The sequence below is a fragment of the Brassica napus genome, chromosome A9, assembly GCF_020379485.1.
Source record: "Brassica napus cultivar Da-Ae chromosome A9, Da-Ae, whole genome shotgun sequence".
NCBI classification, from domain to species: domain Eukaryota; kingdom Viridiplantae; phylum Streptophyta; class Magnoliopsida; order Brassicales; family Brassicaceae; genus Brassica; species Brassica napus.
The window spans coordinates 3495976-3520246 of record NC_063442.1 but is presented as its reverse complement, the minus strand read 5'-3'; the positions used below and the strand labels follow the sequence as shown (position 1 = coordinate 3520246).

The window sequence follows — 24271 nt, the reverse complement described above, 5'->3', positions numbered from 1 at the left end:
TTAACCTAAAATATAAGAAGTGTGTATTTTTTCCTTAAATAAAAGCTACGAAAACCTAATATGATTTACATATATATGATAATTAATTATTATGAATAATAAAGATTTGATAACAATTTTTGCATTCTTCTTCACTTTTGTTTTATTTTATATTATTAAAAAAACAATCACATTAACCATATAATAAAAAATAATTTTTTTTCTTATATGTTATATTTTTGATTTTTTAAAATGACTTTAAATTACAAAAATGAGGAAACTTTATATGTTATATATATTTTTTTTAAACAACTTTTAAAATACAAAAATGATGACACCTTATATGTTGTATTTTTCTTATATGTTAGACTTTTTCTTATATGTTATATTTTGAATTTTTTAAACCGACTTTAAATTACAAAAATGTGAGTTTTCCTTAAGTATATGACTAAAAATATAAAAATGACATGTATCAATTCGATGGTTGATATGAAAGCTTTCAAAACCATATGGAAGATAAAAGTCAAAATAATTCAACTGTGGAAACAATACTGTTCATTTTTTTCAAGAATGTGTTCGATGAAAAAAATAAGGTTTTTATGTCATAATTTGTTTAATGTCCAATCCGATCAGCCCATGATAAATTAATTATAATTTTGTTCCATAATTTTTAATAAAAATTGATCCGATAATAAATTATATAATAACAACAAAAAATATTGTATATGTATAAATAAAATGATCAAATATATAAATTATCGATAATATATACAAATAAACTTACCCTGCGCAAGGCGCAGGTCTTATCCTAGTATACAAATAAACTCAGAGTATCTTATTCTAGTTTAGAGTAAAATAGAAGGATTAAAAGAGGGTATTTTGGAAATTTTGTAGGAAGAATATTAACCCAATCAAACCCAAAAAAAAAAGAAAAAAGATCTTCTAAACAATCGTGTATAAAATTCAAGTGACATGGTATCTATGCTAAACCGAAATTACCCTTGCATTCGTCCAGTAAGCCAGTAACCAATATGTGTGAAAAATAAGGCCAAATTGAATCGAAGCAAACCAAACCGAACGAATTGGACCAAAGCATTGCACACATTATTTTTTAATTATTATAATACGGTCCTCGTATCATAAACAGAGTGGTATAAAAGTATCCTTACCGTCAACGTACTATTATCGAGAGCGAATGAGCGAGACACATGCATTGAAATCGTTGACATGTTATTAACCTTTGCAGTCTAGCAGGGACAATGTGATACCACAGGTTGCTTGCATGCCGCGGCAGCAATTAATATTTGACATTCGACTATTTTATTGAAATCACCGATTTCCCCTAGCCTCTCCGGCGCCGTCTGGTGCTGCGAGAAGGCCCCAGAATCTCCCGCTGTGTCCATCTCCACCTCTTCCCTTTGTCGATCTCCACTCAATTTGTCTCCTTGCTTGGCGTCTCTGGATCCGTTTGGAGCCCTCCACCGAATAGTCAGATATCGAAGTTGTCTTTGGTTCCTCTGGAGCTCCGGCGAGACAAGAGGAGTCGAGATTACCCTAGGGCCCTTGGGTCTCCTGCTAGTGGCGATTGCGCTCGAAGTTGGGTCAACTTTGAGATCCGAGACAGCCGGAACACAAGACGCGTCGCTACCGTCGCCGTACCAGCCTCTGCATCTCGTTCCAGTCGAATCCTCTACCAGGGTTTCTCCAAGGTTCTCCGTAGAGCTTCTCCTCTCTTTTGAGTGAAAGGTGGCTGTGAGGTAAGCCATCGAGAACCTCTCTCCATAGTTCAAAAGACAACAACCATGATGGAATCGGGTTTTAGTTAGGTAACTTCTTCTTGCTATCGATGTTGTTCGCTTGGGTCTTGAGGACAACCTTAGTTACGATGTCAAATGCTTTAAGGAGGAGCCTTCTTCTACCCGGACCCGTCTGTTTTCAAGGAGTTTCTACACTCCTTCTGCTCGTCAATTCCATCCTCCAAGCTCTGGGTTTTGCTTCTGTGTGCCCTGACGTCGATACGTATCCATTGTGTCGCGCAGCCGGATAGGGAGCTATTAGTTAAACAAGGTTTGAACAGAAATTACTCTTGAGCTCAACAATGGTGGAAAAAGAGACTCGAGAGAAGATAAAATAAACAAACTTTCTGTTGGCTTTATTGAATGAGCTGTAATGTGAATATATACAATTGACCTGATGACTAAACCGGAACAAACCAGATATTTACACATTTACTAAACCAATTAACATACATCAATAACCAATATTCCCCCTCAAGATGGAGCATATATGTTAATGAACTCCATCTTGCCCAAGAGATGCCGGAAGGGATTAGGATAGAGAGGTTTAGTAAGTATATCGGCCAACTGATTTTCTGAACGGACATGAAGTGTTTTGATATGACCACGTTTAACCTTCTCACGAACAATGTGGCAATCACGTTCCATATGTTTGGTCCGTTCATGAAACACGGAGTTGTTAGCGATGTGAATAGCTGCCATGTTATCACAGTACAGAGGAGTTGCTGTAGAGGTGTCTACCCAAAGATCTTCAAGGAGAAACCGATACCACATGGTCTCGCGAACAGCATCAGCCATCGCACGGTATTCGGACTCAGCAGAAGAGTGGGAGACAGTGTCCTGTTTGTTTGATTTCCAACCAATGAGAGAAGTCCCAACAAATATACAAAAACCAGAAACACTCCTTCTTGTATCAGAACAAGAGCCCCAATCAGCATCAGCAAATACAGATAACTTCATATCAGATTGAGCAGAGTAAAATAGGCCTTGACCAACAGTGCCCTTAAGATAATGAAGCACTTTATAAGCGGCTTGAAGATGAGGTTGGCGGGGAGATGCAGTAAACTGACATAATTTGTGCACTGCATAAGTTATATCTGGCCGTGTGAATGTGAGATAAAGCAACTTCCCAACAAGGCGACGATATAGCTCAACATTTTGTAGTAAATCTCCATCTTCTAAAGTAAGCGTGATGCTAGGGTCCATCGGAATAGAAGCAGGCTTGCAACCAAGGAGTCCTGTCTCAGTTAACAGATCCAAAATATATTTTCGTTGGCACAGAGTGATCCCCGCTGAAGATCGAGCTATCTCTAGTCCAAGAAAGTAACGTAGAGTTCCTAGATCACGAAGCTTGAAAGAACATTGTAAGGCTGCCTTAAGGAGATCAGTGGCCTTATCACAACTGCTGGCTATAATGATGTCGTCGACATAAACCAAGACGGCCATGTAGACATCTCCAGACTTCTTAAGAAAGAGAGTGTGATCGCCAGATGATGTTGTGAAACCCAACTGAAGGAGAGCATCGGTGAACTTAAGAAACCACTGGCGTGATGCTTGTTTCAAGCCATATAGAGACTTCTTGAGCTTGCATACAGCATTTGGAGGAAAGGATTCCCCCTGTTTTGGAGAGTATCCGGGAGGAAGAGTCATGTATATCTCTTCATCCAAATCACCATTCAAGAACGCATTAGAGATGTCTAACTGAGAAAGAGACCATCCTTTTGCTGCAGCAACAGCGATCAACAACTTAACAGTGGCTAATTTGGCAACAGGAGAAAATGTCTCGACATAATCTAAGCCCTCTTGTTGTGTATAGCCTTTAGCCACAAGTCTTGCTTTGAACCGCTCAAGAGTTCCATCTGCATTTAATTTCACCTTGTAAACCCATTTGCATCCAATTGCACGTTTACCATGAGGAAGAGAGCAGATCAGCCATGTATCATTATCTTCAAGAGCTGTGATTTCGATACCCATAGCCTTACACCATTCTTTAAATTTACAAGCCTGAGCATATGTAGATGGTTCAGGAATGGAGTTGACTGCGTTAATAAAGATCATGTAAGGATCAGATAACGCAGAATAAGATATAACAGTCGAAATGGGGTGCTCCGTTGAAGAATTAACTGAATATAGATGATAATCCTGCAGGTGAGTTGGTGGCTTAGAAACCCGTTTTGCAGACGAAAGATCCAATGGTTGAGGTACTGATGATGAAGAAGGAACATCAGAAACATCAGGAACAGGATCACCAACCGTAGGAAAGAAATCTTGAACTTCATTAGAGATATCATGTCGATGAAGTGGGAATAAATCTTCATAGAAGATCACATTGCGAGAAATGAAGATGTTATTGCTCTCAAGATCCAGAAGCTTGTAGCCCTTATATCCAGATGGATATCCAAGGAAAATGCAGGCACGAGCACGAGCCTGAAACTTGGTTCGTTGCTTGGGAGATGTGCTTGCATAACAAAGACAACCAAATGTCTTCAAGTGATGATACTCAGGAGGCTTCTTTGTGAGAACTTCAAAGGGTGACTTATTCTTCAGTAAAGGAGTTGGTGTTCTGTTAATAAGAAACACAGCAGTGAGTATACAGTCTCCCCATAAAGACAAAGGAACATGAGACTGAAATAGCAAGGCCCGGGCAACATTCAATATATGTTGGTGCTTGCGTTCCACCACTGAATTCTGTTCAGGAGTCTCTGGACATGAATGAAAGGAAACAATCCCTTTCCTCTTATATAGATCATCAAATCGAAGCTCAGGCGCATTGTCTGATCGAACAGACTTGATCTTGGCGCCAAACTGAGTCTCGACCATAGATATAAACTCTGGGAAAACCGTAAGAACATCACTCTTTAACTTTAAAAGATAGACCCAAGTTACACGAGTGTGGTCGTCGACAATGGTGAGAAAATACCGATGACCATCTTGAGTAGTTTCAGAGAAAGGGCCCCATACATCAATGTGTAGAAGTTCAAATGGGGAAGAACATATGTTTTGACGAGTCGGAAAAGGTAATTTCTTCTGTTTTGCGCGTTGACAAATATCACAATGTACTAAACCTTTATTCTTATGGTTTGAAATCCCAAGTACATCACTGATGGAGTCTAAACGTGTAAAAGAAGTATGACCAAGTCTCTTATGCCAAACAGAAGCATCAAGAACAGAATTTGCAACAATAGAAGGAGAAACACAATCTTCAAGCGGTGAGACTTCTCCATCCAATACGTATAAGTTCGCAATCCGTCTACCTCTTCCAATCGTCGATCCCTTGGTAAGATCCTGTATTTCACAACACTGAGGATCAAACATAACTCGGGAACCAATGTCTGAAGTCAAAGAACTGATGCTTATCAGATTTAAGCGAAACTCGGGGATATACAGAACATTCTTCAGTGTGATATCAGCATTGATAATCACATTACCCACGCCACTTACTGTAATAGGACTACCAGTAGGAAGATTGACATGGTGTTTAAAATTGGTATCAAGATCATGGAATAGACTTCTATCATGGGAAACATGATGAGTCGCACCAGAGTCAATGATCCATGTTTTCGCATCAGTCACACATTCAGAGACAGTAAGGATACCAATGAAACCGAATGTGGAGGATGAGAAAGAAATACCAGAAGGATTAGAAGACTGATTGGTAGAAGGCACAGAATGGATAGGAGGATGAGAGGCAGAAGAGGGTGTCTGAAGCTGAGAACTGAAGAAGGCAATGAAGTTCTGAATCTGATCCTTAGACAAATTCCCAACCAAACTCTCTAGACCACCAGAACCAACTGTCTCAGGAGCTGAAAACTGAGCTGTAACAGCAGGAGGAGAAGGCTGCTGAGTGTGTTGTGGAGGCTTGCCATGAAAAGGCTTGCCTTTCTTCCATCCAATGGGATATCCATGCAACTTATAACACCGATCAATGATGTGTCCACTAAATCCACAATGAGAGCAAATGGGACGATTATCCTTCTTCTGAAAAGCATTCAACGCACCAGGAGAGTTGCCAATCAAAGAATCAGACGGGTTCTGTACAGCATTCACCTGACCAAGATGAGTTGGAGGAGAACTAACTTGATATGTAACAGGGATAGCAGCAGAGTTGAATGATCTCTGGCTGTCATCTTGATCCAAAATGTTACATATCTCAGCAAGGTCCGGAAGAGGTTTCTTCATGATGATTTGGCCTCTGATGATGGAATACTTTTCGTTTAAACCAGCAAGGAACTTGATTGTACGGCTGCGATCCACCTTGGCCTGGACCTGACGTTGGCCTGCACAGTGGAAAGCAGTGCAACACGCACAAGGGTCTGAAACTTCAGAACTATCAAGATTATCCCATAAGGTTTTCAACGTTGTGTAGTAGGTTGTGAGATCCATAGAACCTTGACGAAGATCCTGAATCTGTTGAACCAGTTGAAATGTTCTAGGCAAGTTGGTCTTATGGAAACGATTATGAAGATCAACCCAAATCTGTGCAGCATCATTAAACGAGAGGATACTACCATAGATTTGTTTAGAGACCGTATTCAATATCCAAGACTTGACCATACTATTGCACCTAGACCAGATCCGAAAGAGGGGGTTACCTTCTTCAGGGCGCGGAAAAGTATCATCGATGAAAACCATTTTGTTCTTCGCATCCAAGGCTATCTTCATCGCAGAGCTCCACTGACCATAGTTTGATCCATCCAAGGAAACAGAGACTAACGTCAAACCTGGATGATCAGCACTATGAAGAAACAGCGGTGAATGAACGCTATCCGGATCTAGCAACGGAGACGTGACGATCGGAGCATCAGGAGTAGTCGAAGAGCTCCCAGCACGTGTAGATCGAGTCGGACGGCGATTGTTGCGACGAATATTGGTGAGAACCATCGTGGATGAAAAAATCGTGAAGCAAAATGGATCGCGATGAAAAGAGGAGAATCAAGAGCGAACGAGCTAAGCGTATTGCTCTGATACCATATTAGTTAAACAAGGTTTGAACAGAAATTACTCTTGAGCTCAACAATGGTGGAAGAAGAGACTCGAGAGAAGATAAAATAAACAAACTTTCTGTTGGCTTTATTGAATGAGCTGTAATGTGAATATATACAATTGACCTGATGACTAAACCGGAACAAACCAGATATTTACACATTTACTAAACCAATTAACATACATCAATAACCAATAGGAGCCAAATCGACCGCCTACGTTTGACCGTAGCCAGTGCTTCATCTTTTAAACGGCGTCGAAGTCGGGTCTACATGTCTGCATATACCGAGAAAGCTTGAGTTTTGTTGGCCAGCGTCCTCCTCCAGCGGAGCTCCGGGATGGGAGCCAGCCGTTGCCGTCGATGCCTGCTTGGAGCCACCTCGGTGAGACCTGACTAAACATCTCTTATGGCTTTACTCTTGTCGTCTTTGGTTGCTCCTTAGATACGAGAAGTGCTTGGGAGGGGGTGTTTATGCTGTTAGTCTTTTGTTCTCTTTTGGTATTGTGTTCTAGCTTCCATTGTTTGGTTAAGATTGAGCATGATCTCCTTGTGGTTTAGGGGTTTTTTTAAAACTTTTTTGCACCTCTAAACTTTCAGAATGGCTGAAAAGTAAACTGAGTTGCATTAACTTGTAACCAAACCTTCATTCATTTGCAATGACATTTACAATTTAGCAAAAAAAAAAACTATTTTATTGAGATATGGAAATCGTAAACTTATTGTTTCGTAACTGAAAACAATAAATTTTAAAAAGCCGATTAATAATGACAAAACATAACAACAGTAAAGTAAATGTTACATATTTTAGAGAATGATATAGTTCCCCGAAAAATATTGGCCACATATCTATTAATAATATGTAAATTTGTATTCAGTTTCAAAATGTTATATATTTTAGATTTTTCACACATTTTAATAAACACACATTAATTTTACACAGTTTTTTTGTGATTATTTTTTTTCCATAATTTTAAGCCAATAAAAATCTAATAAGTGCATTTAAATTTTTTTAAGTTTGTAGTTAGTTAATAAAACATGCATTGAAAATACAAAAAATAAATTTTTTTGAAACAATTTTTTTTCTAGAATATGTGACTTTATAAAACGGAGAGGGTATATTTTAATATTTTAATTAAGGTAAAAATAAAGCTTAAGTTTTATGATAAATAATAATGTTTTATTTGGCGATTATTTTTAGAATCGTTGAAGACTAGTCGTTTCAACTTTTATTTCTTTTGAGAGAATCATTATATTGGATTCCACATCTATAGATCCAAGTTGAAAGTTGACTAATGTTATACAACAGAGGAAACAAAGTAGTTTGAAATTTGGAGTTTCATCAATGGCCGATACTCAAACATGAAGATTGCATTAAGAAGCTTTAGAAGAAAGTTTCTTCAAATTTTAATTCTATTATATTTTATTTTAAAATTGTATTTGGTTGTATTTTATTATTTTATGTGTAATGTTACATTTTATATAAAAAAATAATAATGTTTTTTTTGGTAAAAATATATAATAATGTTTGTAAAGAGAATTAGACCAAGCCAACTGAATACGAACTTTTAGACTTCGCAAGCTCAGTTGATCAAAAAGAAAGAAAAAAAAGACTTCGCAAGCTCAGGAGCGGAATTTATGTCGTTAGGTGAGAGCTGATTGGTTAATAACTTAATATGAATGAGTTGGGGCATTCTTGATTCGTTTATGAAATGCTCAAAAGTTTAGAGACGTATCAAGACTCTTGTATATGTGATTTTTCAATCAACAAAAAAGTTTGCCATTTTCTTAGTATCAAGAAAAGATTTGATATCAGGGCATAAATGCTCCATTAGTTAACTGTATATGTGTGCTTTGACGATGCCATATGCTAATGTATCGTGAAATGCCTTGCAGAGTTTGGTCTACAAACTCTAGAATCATGCATCAGAAAAGGAACTAGATAGTTGTCTATCTTAGTATAAAGCATATATCTATAATCTTCTCTCAAATACAGGTTATCCCTTATTATCTTTTGTAATGGTAAAAGTATGAGCATGTGAAAAATATAATTTTACATGTTGTAGATCTAACATTTATGATTAATCCATGTTATAGAGATCAAAAATAAATAAGTGACAGTAAAAGTATGTTTAACTAAAAAAAATTCAATTCATGTAAAAAAGAAAGCAACAAAATATTCTATCAAATTCCAGAACATAACTAAGATTAGCAAAATTTGATTTAAACTAGGTGTCCAGCCCGCGTGGACGCGGGCAAAATGATTTTTGAAAATATTAAACAATTAATATGCATCATAATAATGTCTCAGAATGTAATCTTATTAAGCTGGATTTGTCTTGGGTAAACAGAAAAGTAAAAAGTACATCAAGTTGAACAATGGAGATCGTGTAACAGCCATTGGGAAGGTTCGTACCCTAATTACAAAATAAGGAAATTTGTCTTTTGGTTAAAGAATGTCTTATGGTCCTAACTTGAGGCTCGCTTGTAACTAAATACAGATAAAGACAGAGAGTGGAGCCAAGGTGAGGGCAAACAAAGTAGGTGCAATATACAAGAAGTGGAAAGATAACACGCACAAGAAAGCGTCAGCCGAGAGGACGGTGATGGAGATGATACACCAAACATGTCAGGTAGAGGTGGGCGAAGCAGGAAGATATGGTCAGCATCAGTATTAAATAAATATCATAAGTAACTGTTAACATATGTATATATTAAACATAATAAAAAAAACTTACTTGGCAACCACATTGAAACACCTATGTAGCGTAAATGTTTTGGAAAACTTCTTTATATACTACATTCATTGTGCTTTTTTGGGGATTTCCTTTGTCATCAGTTATCAAGATCTTCAATCCTATCCTCGATGTTACTCTGGATACAGCAACATACAATTGCCCATGGGAAAACACAGGCCTCGGCAAATATAATCCAACTTTTTGTAACGTCTGACCTTGACTTTTATTAATAGTCATTGCAAAAGCAAGAGCAACAGGAAATTGTCTCCGTCTCATCCTAAATGGAAATCTTGCTTCTGGTGGAGAAACAAACATTCTTGGGAGCAAAACGTTTTGGCCAACTTTGTCACCGGTTATAAACTTGGCTTGAATGACGTGATTTGCTAATTGTGTTACAAGTAACCTTGTACCATTGCATAGTCCACCTTTAGGGTCAATATTCCTAAGCAGCATAATAGGTGCACCGATTTTTAACTTTAGATCATGATTTGGTAATCCAGAGATCTTAATGCTGTTTAGATATTCTTGAGTGTACACCATATCATCTATTTTACTTGTATCAGAAGTATTTATACTATCTGAACTGAGATACGAACGCTCCTCACCTATTCAAATATTCAAGAGAAAATAATCTACATTAATGATTTGAGATGAAACCAAATACTTCTTCTAAAACACACAAAATAAACATCAGACAAAAGATTTACCTTTTATTTGAGATAGCATATATTCATTGATCTTGTCGACATCTTCATTCCGTGGACTCAATATAGCCCTTTCTTGATAAAATTTGGGGTTACGCTCTCTTGTATAAGAATTTCCATATACCTCTTTCACAATCTCCCGTATGGGATCTTCGCATTCTGATACTAATAGATCTTCAGGAATATCAATCTCTATCTCACCATTATTAGGCTCATTAATCTTCCCATCTCCTATATCCAGTATCCAATTTGAAAACATTGCAAGTTCATTATTATCTCCGCCTAGAAGGCGCATATTCTTTGTGAGTTCCCTAACTTTGCAACTTGACCACAGATATGATGAGTTCAAAGCTGACAACACAGTTTCCACTCTATTGCCTCCAACTATGACTGGTAAGATCTGCCGAAAATCTCCACCAAAGACGATTACCTTACCACCAAAAACCTTGTCACATTTGAGTATATCTCTCATAGTTCTATCTAAAGTTTCAAAGCAGTGTTTACTCATCATTGGAGCTTCGTCCCATATAATGAGTTCAGCCTCTTTAATCAAATCTGCTTGATGTGAACCCGCACTTATCGAGCATGTTGAAAACTCATTGACGGCAATAGGAATCCCAAACCTAGAGTGAGCTGTTCTTCCCCCTTGCAACAAAAGAGCAGCTATACCACTTGATGCAACATTTAAGACTATTTTCCCTCTTGATCGAAGAGCAGAGCCTAAAACCCTCCATAAAAATGTTTTTCCTGTCCCACCATAACCGTAAACGAAAAACATACCTCCATGTTTATGATTTACTGCATGTAGTATTTCATCATAAATAAGCTTTTGCTCATCTGTTATCGTTGCTAGTAACTTTTCATGTTCACCTTTTAACTCTTCCCGATTGTAACACTTCTCATCCATAATGAGATGGTTAATATTTTTATCCATAACCAAGTCTTCAGCAAGAGGCATCCCATTAATTAGCCAACGAACTTCCGTTCCTACGCAAATATTTTTCTATTTTTGCTAATCCCAAGCTTTTTAAGTCTTCGTCTGTAATATAGACACCTAAAGACAAAAAGGGTTAAATACCACACACGTAATCTAAAGTATAATTAACAAAGAAGAACATAACTTACTTTGGTTATTATTTTCCTTTCTTAATTTGTATAATATATCTTCTGTCAAGATTCTCCATGTTGCGTTCCAAACTTTAACAGGCATAGCCATACTATTAGAAAATAACATTATAGCAAATAGCTTTCTTAAAAAGTTCCCTGTTCCCCAGAAACTGGCTTCGTTAATTGCTTCGATATACTCTTTATCATCATCCAATAATCCCAATGCATAACATGCATCCTTATACGTCTTATAAACAATACCTTTGACTGTACGTATCTCTTCATAACTCCTTGGGCCTTTAACTATGTTGAGCAAAACTCTTAGATAGTATGAGTTAACATATTTAGGTGGAACATATGTAATCCTTCCTATTGCAAAACCTTTGTCACGTGGCTTCCACTCTCTCGTCTTTTGTACCCAAACAAACCTTGTGGGGAATTCCGCATACGTTAGACCTCTTGCTTCCGGATATTTACAGTTCGCCTCCATCCATGCTAGAAACTTTGACCGCAATACCGCCGAACGATTTAAAACATCATCAATAGGGTCATCTTCATTATAAATTGCCATTTGCTGATTAGGTAAATGGAAGGAAAGCTTAACTACTGTGGTTGTTCGGAAATGCGTTGGAAAAGCTAGTATTCTCCAAGTTGCTTCACACGCTGAAATATACCTGCATCATCAAATAAAAGCAATCTGTCAACACTATTTTGAATTTAGTTTTTTTTATTTAATTGGAGTTGTTAATATATTTTTTCTTTTTAGTAAGGAACTGGTCGTTTTAGAAACATTCCTATTCCCACTATTAATTATGTACCCAACGCTAAAGTGTATTTCAATAAAGTATAAAACCATATGTTTGACTTGATAGAATATTCCTAACTTGATTTTAAATTACACAAGTATATTCTCTAAAGTTTTGTCTCATCTTAGTTTTCTACTTTAAAAAAAAAAAAAACTATGGACTCAAGAGAAAAAGCATCAGAAAGAGACAAAACAGTTTGTATATTATTAGCACATACCTGCAACTAAGGAACTTCTGTATCTCATCGTCGATAGTATCATCTGTATCATCCCCTTGGACCGAAGCTCTAACATAATCTGGACCCTTTGTAATGTACTTAAAAAGATACTTGATTGATCTCGTTTGGTTGCACCATTCAATGTTAATGTGAGCACGATAACGTTTCAAGAGAGTAGCGTTATAAGGAACTACATATCTGTTGTCACAGTCAAAATCTTTTTTCTTGATAAACCTCTCATCAGAACGTCGTCTATATATAGGAAATCCAGCATCATCAATTTTTGTTATCGTGCTATAAGGCTTCGGAAAAAAATTTGTACACTTCCCATTATGCATGCATACGTTTTTTTTGTTAACCTCACCACATGGACCATGTATCATTAAATCTCCAACTATCTCGTATAAATGAGGCTCTAAATCTCTATCTGGAATTTCAGCAGATATGAATTTATCTATATCATCACCTGTGGGTAACTTAGAATCTGGATGGAGAAAAAGTACCATATGAGCATGAGGTAATCCTCTCTTTTGAAACTCTATGGTATACATTGCTGCAAAGATTAAAATTAAAATTAATGGATTATACATGAAATTATCTATTTTAACAGATAATAACAAAATTTTAGAAGTGTACCTGAATTAACTCGACCCAAAACTTTATCCTTTGTTAGATATTCCACAAGGTTATCAAGCTTCATTTTAAAGACTCTGCAACAAATATCTGGACGATCCTCGGTCTTTAAATCATGCTTTTGTAAATATCTAGTAATCTCTGGCCATTTAGGATTACAGGTTATTGTAATGAAGAAGTCAGGATAACCGTAGTACTTGCACGTCGCCATAGCATCTAAATAATGCTGCATCATATATCTCTTCCCTCCGGTGAAAGAAGAAGGAATAAAAATCCTTTTACCTTGTTCTGAGAGGTCGTCTTCACCTCTATCAGCTGATGCCGCAATTTTATCATAATACTCTGCTCGTAGATTCTTCTGATTAAGAAAGATGTAACGGAGTCTGTTAGACTCAATCATAGTGTATGCATCCACCAAAAACTGTTGGAATAATCTTCCAGACATCAGGATTATAGGTGATTCACCATATCTTTCTTGTATACGAAAAGCAAAAAACTCTCGCATTGTTACTGTTTTTCTTTTTCTTCCAGCCGTATCAACAAACCCAATATCAATTCCTAGTCTGAAACCATCTTCTCCATAGGGGAAAAGCAATGGGTATTGTAATGGCAAGTAAGCTGGATGCAACTCACTTATCCGTTGTAGCTTTCCTGTAGTACTTTCAATCACAATATCCCTTTTTTCAAATGCCATGCTAAAATCTCCAGGTATCAAAGCCGCAACATCTTTTTCAGTTGGAAGATTATGAGTTCTTCCATCAGTAGTTCTCTCACTTGCAAGTACCAGCCGCAGATTATTATTATAGCCGCTGTTGGAAAATCTGTCTCGAGCTGTTCTAAATGCTTTAACATGAGGATTGTGTGTATCCAACATTTTCTTAATGGCTTCAACAATATCCAGCCTTATTTGCGATGTAGGTCCAGTTTTCCTTGTCAAACAAACAAAAAAAAAACTGTTAGTAATGCATATTATTTGGTAAATTTGCTTTTATTCCAAAAAGAAAACTTCTTACCCATAGGCAGCAACTCTATTGGCAATTTCATTAACTGGGTCGTGAATGTAGAGTTGTAGAAAAGCTGGATTTTTATCAGGAGCTGGTAATATACCACCTATTAAATGGTAATTCTCTCCACACAGTTGAAAAACATAAGGGCCCGAGCCATTGTTAATAGCATGAGCCACCTATAACGTGGTATATCCAACACGTTTTAAAGGAAATAAGTTAAAACAAAACCAATTATAGTAAGCCCCATCCCTATCTAATGCCTTCGTTTGTTTACAACACCATCGTCCATGACACCCAGCCTTTTATTATTTCCATTTTTCATAATGGAACACTGCGAAGCATCATCAGCATATGAAATAGTAGCATCCTGTAAATCAAAGTTCTTAAATAATTAGAGTAAAGCAATAAACAGACTTATAATAAGAATTTGAATATACCTTTGATAAGTTCTGAGTCAAAAACTGTTCAATGATCACTTCATCATCTGTGACTATGTCAACTATAAAAGTTGACTTCCTACTCTTCAAATTTTTGGACGTAACACCCATCTTGAAAAGCAATGTTTTGCCTATTAGATCGTTCAGAGTTCTTGGCAAAACAGAGTCATCATCCTTAGATTTTAAAAAATAATCAGAATCTATGTTGAATTTTGTTATCAGTATATATATATATATATATATATATATATATATATTAAAAAAGACAATAACACAATCATTATACCTCAGCCACTTCCTCAGCTAATTCATCTGCTGTCTTATTAAGAAAATTAGGATAAGCTATATTGTCGAAAATAAGAAACTTAGCTTCTTCAGTGGAATCATCAGTAACCAATAGCACCAGCTTAAACCTAAATGAAAACATTCAATGATGAATACAATAAAATATAAAATATATAAAGTGAAGAATATAATTATAAAATTAAACTTAAAATGAAGATGAGTAAATTTACTTGGCTAGAACTTCAGTTACATTCCGATTACATTGTAGACAATCAAACATGACTGGGCCCTCTTCATCACCAGGGTTTTCTTCAATTGGATGAACGGTCTTTTCGCAAACAGCACACACGACATAATACCATCTTGGATTAGTTTCCACCGACTTAACAGTTGCAGTGGTGACATACTTTCCAATCTATAAACAAATATATATATACACACACACACTTCAGCTACAAAGTCTAAAGCCATGCAAAAACAATATATCCCTCTTCAATTAAAAATCATATTTTAGAACCATAGCATATTATTAAACATTTAAGTACCTCGGAAGTTCTTAATATCTCTCTTAATGTCTTCCTAGGGTTTTTAGTAAATAACTCATCATGCCAAGAAACAGTAGATCCAGATAATCCATCATCTCGTGAGAGAATAATGTCATCTTTTGGCAACCTGAGAACAATTTTTTTTTGTTAAACATGGTAATAAAACACTTTTATATTTTATATATATATATATATATATATTTGTGTAGAAACTTACTTTGATCGAAAATCATCAAAATGAGGACCAGGAGGATCGAATATCAACTGTGTTGCATTAAACACATTCGAAATACCGTGAACTCCTTTAATAAGAAAAAAAAAGAAAAATAATTTTCAAAGTATAGCAAAATAATTGTATAGGTCTGAGTAAGTATTTTAGGAGAATAATTATTGGGGGGAAAATATTAAAAGATACCTTTGTACTCGGTCACACATGCAAAACGCACAACACAAACAACAATTGAGTTGTTATTTTCTTCAACATAGTCTATAACCTGTTTCCCATAATCACCCCAAAGAGTGCAAGTCAAATTTGAAGCACTGCAAAAGAGACAAACGGACCAAATCAATTAATAGAATGAAGACATTAATAAAAATGAAAATATGAATTCAAGGCACTTACGTTTCATCCCGAAGAATAACATTGAGTTTGTTAGTTTGTTTCCCTTTAGCATAAATTTCAGTGAGAGCACCAACATGAACAATCTGACCAACAACATCTTAACCAGAAAAGATGTATAAATTAAAAAAAAAAATTAGTTCTGCAAATAAATTTAATTACTCAAAGAAATTTAACTAAGCATCTTTGTTAAATATACACATATACTAATAAAAAGTTACTAACCAATCAAAACATCATTCTTGAAGATCCCAGAATGAATCTCTGAAAAATTCTTCAGATACTTGTTTGGCAAGTAAGAAGGAAAATCATCACAAGGAGTAATGTTTGTCGTTCGATAAAACGTCAACTTGTACGGAAAAGGATTTGTCCTATACTCTGTTGCATAATTCACAAGTGTAAAATTGCTTATAAAAAAAGCATCACCCTCAAACACTTTTCCTTCATATATTTGTATCAAATCCTCATCAATGGATGCATGTATCCTTGTTCCCTACAATTGAAAAAGTTAGATAATCTTACATAAACTAAAAATAGAAATCATCAAAAATAATATTGTAGTTTACTCACAGTTGCGTCCACAAGAACCATCTCAATGGAGACAACTTTTTTTGATCTCCATAGCTTCCACAATTTCATAACCTGCACCTTTAATTTGTAACTATTGTTCCCTGGTTTAATATCATCAATAAAGACTAAAGTAGCTGGCTTCCTTCGTAGATGAGACATGTTATTAAGATATTGGAAGTTTGATTTTGAAGCTTTTACGGACGTGTGGATTAACTTACATATATATACACATCCCTTATATATTAAAGGAGAATCATTGAAATAAATGCATTCACACTATAATAGACACGTGACAGCTTCACAATGATTTGATAATAAATATGCTAATGCATTCACACTATATTCATAAATGTGTTCACACTATATACTTTTTATTTTTTTAATATAAAACTCATATGCATGGTTCCAATAAAACTTTGGATTTTTCGGTTCGAATCAAAACAAATAACGAATCAAAAGCTAAACTATATATATATTATTTTTATTGTTTACCGATAAAGTTGGGCAAAATATTAATAAGTTTTGATTCAATTCGTTATCCGTTTTGAATTGAACCAAAAAATATGGATATCCGTAACTTTACGAAGCAAATCAATTACTAAAATACAATTAAAGAAAAGCAAATCACAAATACCAATATTTTTAAGAGCGATTATCAAATTCGATCTATTATATGCATATATATACATATATGTACAGAATTATATATATATATATATATATGTTATATATATTATAGTTTATATAAGTTTTACAATATCTTTATAAATTAAATTTATTATATTAGGTATTAAAATTTAAAAAGTAAATAATATTTTATTTTTGTAATAAAATGTTATTATTAAATTTTCAATAAATTTTTAATTTTATTTACGGATCAAATCGAATATTCTTTAAAATTCTAAATCATTTCGGATATCATAATCACCGACTATCCAAGTGGCTAAAGATTGAATCGACATGAATGTCTTCAAATACTCGGATATTCGATCTGTGTCTATCTCTATTTACGGATACAGTTGATTTTTTATATAAAAAAATTCACTAATATCAAGGCCTTTTTACCTTTTAATTAATTTTAATTTTATCTTTCATGTATTATTTAGAACAAAAATGTCATTAATATTAATTAACAATATCTTTATATATTTATCATTTATTTTTATATAATTTTATATACACATACATGTGCACCTTGATGTGAAAACTTTATAAGTATTTACCACTACTGAAGTATCTATTTTTTTTGGAAGTTGAAATATTTTTTTTTCTTAATGCTTCTTTCACGACCGACCAAATTGTAGTGAAATGATTAGTCTTAATAATTTTCTTTTATTTTTCTTGAACTATTATCCGTTTACAAACTATAATATGAAACCATTGTTTCGACATGAGATTATCTAAAATTTATAACATAAAAATAAACAAATAATAATAATTTTTGGTTTCTACCGAAAAAACTAAAAAATCAAACATTCTAACAGAATAAACCAAAAAAAATAATTTAAAACTGAACCAATATCCAGATTAAACAGATTTAATGTGTTTTTATTAAAAAATAACAAAACTAATAATCACATTCCGCGCAAGGCGCGGGTTATTACCTAGTTATAGGTTAAATAGTTTGTTTTATTTAGAAAGATAAATCCAATGATAATAGGGATAATAATGACGAATTAAAGATAGAAACAAATTATGTTGAAATAAACCAAATCATATAATGAAAAGGAGACATACATCAAACGTGACATATAGATCAATAAATTAATTATATAAGAAATAGTATATATAGAAAATTCATTAAGGGTAGTATAGATATTAGCCACTCTAACTTTTAACGTGAGAGCTCGATTCCAAAAATTTACTTCGCAATAATAGTATAGATATCCTAATTATTGGAAACAAAAATTAAAGGGATCAATCAGACAACGTTATGGTGGATAAAGTAATCATCACCGTCCGATGAAACGTCGAGAATCATGGCAGTGTCCTTACCGTGACGGTCATGGTGGGACTTGGTCATCTCCTTCTGTCGCCGGAGCTCCATAACTTTCCGATGAGAATTGGAATGTTTTGTCAACACGAACGTCGGACTCGCCACCGGCCGGTACTCCGGCACAAGACGTCCCGATTTGTACCTCACGCCGCAAGCGTTGCACAGAGTCTTCGGACCCATTGGACCCGTCCGCCACTGCGGCGTCTTGTCGGTAGCGCAGTGGAGACACCGACGCTCATCTGCGCCGGCGTCCGTCGAGGAATCTTTCTTCCGCCGGGACGCGTCTACGGCTAGCTTTTTCCAGAGTTGAGCCGTGGGCGTCGGCGAGGACGGCGGAGACAGGTAGAGGCTGGAGATAATGGTTTCTCCGGTGAACGGGTTGTCGTAAAAGGCTTCCTTGGGAAGCTCACGTGAGGCCCAGTTGCATGCTGCGGCGCGTGAGCGTTTGCTCCTGGCTTTGGCCGGCACAGAGACGTCAGTGGTGAAAACCGGACTGCTGCTTTTCAGGTTTTTCAGGCCGGGTTCGGATTTTGAGTCGGGTCGGGTCCTGTAACCGGATATAAGCTGGAGCTTTTGAACATGTTCGGTCGAGAAAGAGTCCTCCACGAAGTTCGACAACCACTCCAGCTCAGCTAACTCATCACTCTGTGTTCCAACGAAATAATCAAAACATGTTTTCAAAATAATTAAAAATCGACTAAACAGTGGAACTTTCTTTAAATTACTTCGAAACTATCTAATCACAATTATTTAGCAAAAAAAAATAACTATCTAATCACAATTACGAATCATATTTTTTTTTCCTTTTTTAACAACTTCATATATTTTATTTCCTAAACTTACATAATCACCAAACAAACAAATATATTTTTAATTCCCTAATTATTCAAACGTATATGAAACTGATTTTAATTAACGTACCGGTACGCAAAGGTCGCCGGAGAAGCTGGTGCCGTCTTGAACGTCACCGTGGAAAGTGTGAAGACCAGTGTTGGAGAAGGAGGAGGAGTTAGAGCTGTCGGCTACGGCGGTGGTTGTGTCGGCGCCGTAGGAATCAGCAATGACATCGTTCTCCTCGTCATCATCGTCAGAGAAATCGACCAAGAGGTCATCGACGGCGAAATGGTCCTCTGTGTGAAAGAATTCATGAGCTTCTTCTTCCATGAAGTTAAAAGGTTTGTTTTTGCCGGTGGGGTTGTTACGGTGAACTCTCGCCGGAGCTCTTTTAGAGAGAGAGAGAGAAGAGAGGAGAGAGCGGGGTGATGGGAAACGTGAGTTATAAAAGGAGTTAAGATAGAGAAATGGGTTTCTATGGGAAGAAAAACTTTTGTTACATCTTTCTTTAATTATTTCATTTTTATTGCGTTTGAAGGGGACAAAAGATACATGTAAATCGGAAGGTTTGACGAAGTATATATAAGATAGCTAATTAATTTTCACAAAAATATACATCTAAAACAGTCCCCATACATGAAGAAAGAAATATAAGTACTTGAAACAAAATAGCATATACAACGAGTCAATGGGCACAACGGCCAGTGAAAAATGTTTGTGCGCAGATGCTTTGTACGCGGTTGCATTGCATGCAGCAATACTCTCTCGTAGACTCGTAGTGAGAACCTCGGCCATAAACAGTCTCTGCACTCAAATGAGGTATTCTAGGGCATCTTTCACTAAGTAAAAGTAAATTAATTATGTGTCGATATCATTAGTATTAGTTAGGGATAAATTTTGCTTATTTATGTAATGAATAAACGTGTTTAAGTCTATCTAACTAACCTCCAAAGTCACAAACCACCTTTACAAATGTTGCGAGATTAGCGAATCACTCAAGTTTCCGTAGCTTCACATGAGTGTCTGCTTACTTCAGGCACGTGTATAGAGAAGACCCCTAGTTCCGTGGGACCCAGCTTTTGATTTTACGCCAACTCTTACACGAGCGTCGTTCGAGACAAAAGATCGGATAAGTTTTATGTTTCTTCTATAGTTCTCCACTATTTTACATCAGTGATCGCTTGAACCAGACTCTTCCTTTGAATATATCTATATATTTTGCGTAATACTTCCTTTGAATATTGCATCATTCAATTATTATATAATTGATCTTATCTTCCTATATCTAGTTAGTTATGGTCACGGATCCTGAGAAGTAATAAGTGCGTGCGACCGTGCGAGTTATAAAATTCATGATGCAACCAGATATAAAATTGTTTGGGCCTACAGCCTACTACGAACCCCCTCATGGCTCATGCTTCTTTGAAAGTAAGCAAATTTCAAAGATCAAAGCACAAAGCCTAGAGAACCGCGAGCAACGTGGCGTCCGATTTGCTTTAAACTTTGGGGGGGGGGGGGGGGGGGGGGGGGGGTAATTAAGGTGATGGTTAGAAAACTTCAAGACATAGTTTTATCATCTATTTGAATTCCAGTAGAACGGTTTGATCATTAGATCATGATTAGCTTAACTTCAATCAATGATATACCTCAGCTAAATTCTAGAGCAGAAGTGTTATTTAGGCTTATGTTATCATCCAAACAATTATAGAGTTGCACAACCAAAGCCGTGAGGAAAAATGCCTTAGGGCATTTAGTATTTTTTTTTCTTAAAATTATTTGCCCAAACTTCACAAACCTGAAGTCATGTTCAAATTTCTTATTCTTTGATGTTAAAGCCTCCTTTATTCACATGAATTATCCACAAATATATAAGAGTGAGAAATGATCTTTTGATTATACATTACACAGGAGAAAATACACTACACAAAACTTCCACCAGCTTTTTCACTAAATATAACTAACTTAATACCTTTTTCCCCTCTCTACATGTAACTTTATATCGTTATATGAACATATTAATATATAAGTAAACGGTTTTGCAAAGAAACAAACATAAAAGAAAACGTAATTAGTACACATTTATATACTAGTTATTAACAAATGTACGATCTTTTAGCTCCTTAGCCAAAGCAGGCATGCAGCTAGAGCTCCTAGTGAGACCACCTTTTTCAGACTTGGTAGCTCTGACCATCTTGTTAGATCTCTTCTTCAGAATTTCCTTAACCGCTTCTGCTTGGTACAACGCCGGGTAACTCCGGCCTAGCCTGTTAAACCGGGCACATGCGCTCATGTGTGCATGTACTGCCTCCTCTCGCCGTTTCTCCACCACTAATTCACTGTTGTTCATCTTCTCCATCTCTTGCTCCACCGCTTCTGCGCACAACCCGCAAATCAGCTTCCATCTATTATATATGCACACGATCTAAATGTATAAGTTATATGATGCTTGGAGAAGTGTCTACACTTTTAATATAGTAAAAGATTTGTGGCAAACCTTACATATACGACCATCCTAAATTGGCAAAACTTAAATATACGACTCATAAATATCATTTACTATGATGTACCTATATAATACCATACAATACAGAGTCAAAGATTATTACTTTCCTCACTTTTAAAACATCGACAACATCTATAATTTTTAGCCCTCCTCATTGGTTTCTTTCACCCATGTTTCTAATTTGAAACCATTCAAATCTCTAAGGAAGGTCAATGTCAAGATCATTCGTTTTGGGAGCAGTATTCATATGTCGGCGGACTAACAATTGAGAGGGTCTTCGTCGACGTTAACGTGAATAAATAATGTGTACATATGATTAAAAAAAATTATTTCCATGTTTAATTTATTATCTTCTAACGATTTTCTTATCTCATTGGCTACTTATTAGGGGGGTCAAACTACTGAAATTCAACCATTAATCAGTAAATATTACAATTTCATGCCTAAATTAGCTTAAATTTCAAAATTGGTTGTAGCTTAAATTTCAAAATTGATGTGGGTCAACCGATCCACATGCTTTCTCTCTACCTCCGCCACTGATTGGTGTTATCTAGATTTTATTTTATTTGCATGCGTTTAGAAAATATTTTATTTTAACTTTATCTTGATTTGATTTGCATGTGTTTAGAAATTATAATATGAAACGATTACTTCGACATCAAGATTATCTAAAATTTATATAACATGAAACAAAACAAATAATAATATTTTTCGGTTTATAACCCAAAAAGCAAAAGTCTAAAGCAATTTAACCGAACAAACCAAAATAAATATGGATTAGAATGATAGTTGTATGTTGATCAAAAAAAAAAAGAATGATAGTTGTATTTTAGGAGATTAAAAACCAAAAAATTTAACCTGAAACTGAACCAAGATCCAGATTGAACAGACCTAATGTTTTCTTAAATCGAAAAAACTCAACCTAACTCAACCGAACCGATATCCAGACTGGCAAATCTAATGTCTACTTATCTAAAAAAATAACAAAATTAATAATCTAATCCCGCGCAAGGCGCGGGTTACTACCTAGTGAACATATTAATATATAAGTAAACGGTTTTGCAAAGAAACAAACATAAAAGAAAACGTAATTAGTACACATTTATATACTAGTTATTAACAAATGTACGATCTTTTAGCTCCTTAGCCAAAGCAGGCATGCAGCTAGAGCTCCTAGTGAGACCACCTTTTTCAGACTTGGTAGCTCTGACCATCTTGTTAGATCTCTTCTTCAGAATTTCCTTAACCGCTTCTGCTTGGTACAACGCCGGGTAACTCCGGCCTAGCCTGTTAAACCGGGCACATGCGCTCATGTGTGCATGTACTGCCTCCTCTCGCCGTTTCTCCACCACTAATTCACTGTTGTTCATCTTCTCCATCTCTTGCTCCACCGCTTCTGCGCACAACCCGCAAATCAGCTTCCCTGAGAATTTTGAACGCACACCGTTTATATACTCCGGCGTGCACTCTTCAGACATGCCGCAACACTCACACTTTGCATCTTCCACTTCGGATATCGCCGATAAGGACAACAAAGTTGTAGTGGTTGCAGTTGGCGTTGGTTCTTTGGTTAGAGTGTTGTCTATGGATATTTGGTGTGATATATCCGAGCAAGTGCGTTTAAGGGGAGCCATGGGAAGAATTGATCTTCTGATGTTTTCTTTTCCTTTTTTTTTTGTTGTGTATAACAGTCACTTGTATCTATGTTTTTGTTTTTGAGAAATATCTATGTTTTATGTTAGTTACTCGTTATTATAATGCGTATTTATAGTGTTAGAGAATGGTCTCGAGGGTTCTGTTTCCCTGTCTACTTTTGTGTGTTCGTCTGCCAATAAAAGCATGAACCTTTTTTTTTGTCATAAAAGCATGAACAATTTAGCTTTTATTTAATGAGATTAAAAAGGACCAACCTCACATGTATACCTTGAACAACACGGTAAAGCCACCAAAAATTTTCCTTTTTTGTCAGCGGGAAAATGAAGTTTGTTAGTATTGATAAGAGACTGGTAGTAACTAGTAACCTTTCTTTTGTTCATCCTCTAAAGTAAGGCTCCAACTGGAAGGTACTTGTGAATGTATTATAACAATGGGATGAATTAAATGAGATAATGGTTTTTTTTTCTCTTCAAAATACTGGTAATTAGAAAATATGTAATTAACTACAGAAGAAAATGATAGTTGTTCAAATATATTTTTTATTTATTAGTATTATATAGATATTACAAATGTATACAACACTGAAATACTTTTTATTGGAAGACAACAATAAATAATATATATCACTATTATATATATATATATATATTTTGGGTGTAATATCATATCACTATTATATACTCCATCCGTTTCTTAAAAATCGATGTTTTGGTGTTTTCACACATATTAAAAAACACATTAATCATGTATTATTTTTTGAAATTATCAAATTTTAATGTTTTTTAACCAATATAGTCTTTCAATAAATCTAATTAATTTTGTTGAAATTTGAAATTTTTGTTTGAATAACATAAAAAA

General features: G+C 35.5%; 4 protein-coding genes across 6 annotated transcripts; all 4 read right to left on the bottom strand.

The window, feature by feature from the left end:
• Positions 1-9591: 9591 nt before the first annotated feature.
• On the bottom strand, positions 9592-13835 carry LOC125577981. The gene is made up of 6 exons (XM_048740204.1): positions 12965-13835; positions 12688-12812; positions 12329-12630; positions 11324-11979; positions 10323-10945; positions 9592-9630 (listed from the first exon to the last, which is right to left on the bottom strand). Exons 1-6 carry the CDS (start codon positions 13833-13835, stop codon positions 9592-9594), a joined length of 2616 nt encoding a protein of 871 aa, XP_048596161.1.
• Positions 12255-16600, bottom strand: LOC111206604. The gene is made up of 10 exons (XM_048739399.1): positions 16425-16600; positions 16080-16347; positions 15858-15954; positions 15651-15775; positions 15453-15537; positions 15236-15362; positions 14921-15105; positions 14692-14818; positions 14406-14579; positions 12255-14335 (listed from the first exon to the last, which is right to left on the bottom strand). Exons 1-10 carry the CDS (start codon positions 16581-16583, stop codon positions 14222-14224), a joined length of 1461 nt encoding a protein of 486 aa, XP_048595356.1. The 5' UTR covers positions 16584-16600; the 3' UTR covers positions 12255-14221.
• A 1710-nt stretch (positions 16601-18310) lies between these two features.
• LOC106364024 (GATA transcription factor 12) lies at positions 18311-20096 on the bottom strand. The gene is made up of 2 exons (XM_048739397.1): positions 19342-20096; positions 18311-19065 (listed from the first exon to the last, which is right to left on the bottom strand). The coding sequence occupies exons 1-2, from the start codon at positions 19582-19584 to the stop codon at positions 18346-18348; spliced, it is 963 nt and encodes a 320-aa protein (XP_048595354.1). The 5' UTR covers positions 19585-20096; the 3' UTR covers positions 18311-18345.
• Positions 20097-21123: 1027 nt separating this feature from the next.
• Positions 21124-23510, bottom strand: BNAA09G04440D. 3 transcript variants are annotated; one of them, XM_048739396.1, is made up of 2 exons: positions 23107-23510; positions 21124-21580 (listed from the first exon to the last, which is right to left on the bottom strand). In XM_048739396.1, the coding sequence occupies exons 1-2, from the start codon at positions 23389-23391 to the stop codon at positions 21341-21343; spliced, it is 525 nt and encodes a 174-aa protein (XP_048595353.1). In that variant the 5' UTR covers positions 23392-23510; the 3' UTR covers positions 21124-21340. The 3 variants fall into 3 exon arrangements, with proteins under 3 accessions (XP_048595353.1, XP_048595352.1, XP_013659125.1); XM_048739395.1 differs by having other exon boundaries at positions 21124-21644; positions 23171-23510; XM_013803671.3 differs by lacking the exon at positions 21124-21580 and having other exon boundaries at positions 22554-23509.
• Positions 23511-24271: the final 761 nt, after the last annotated feature.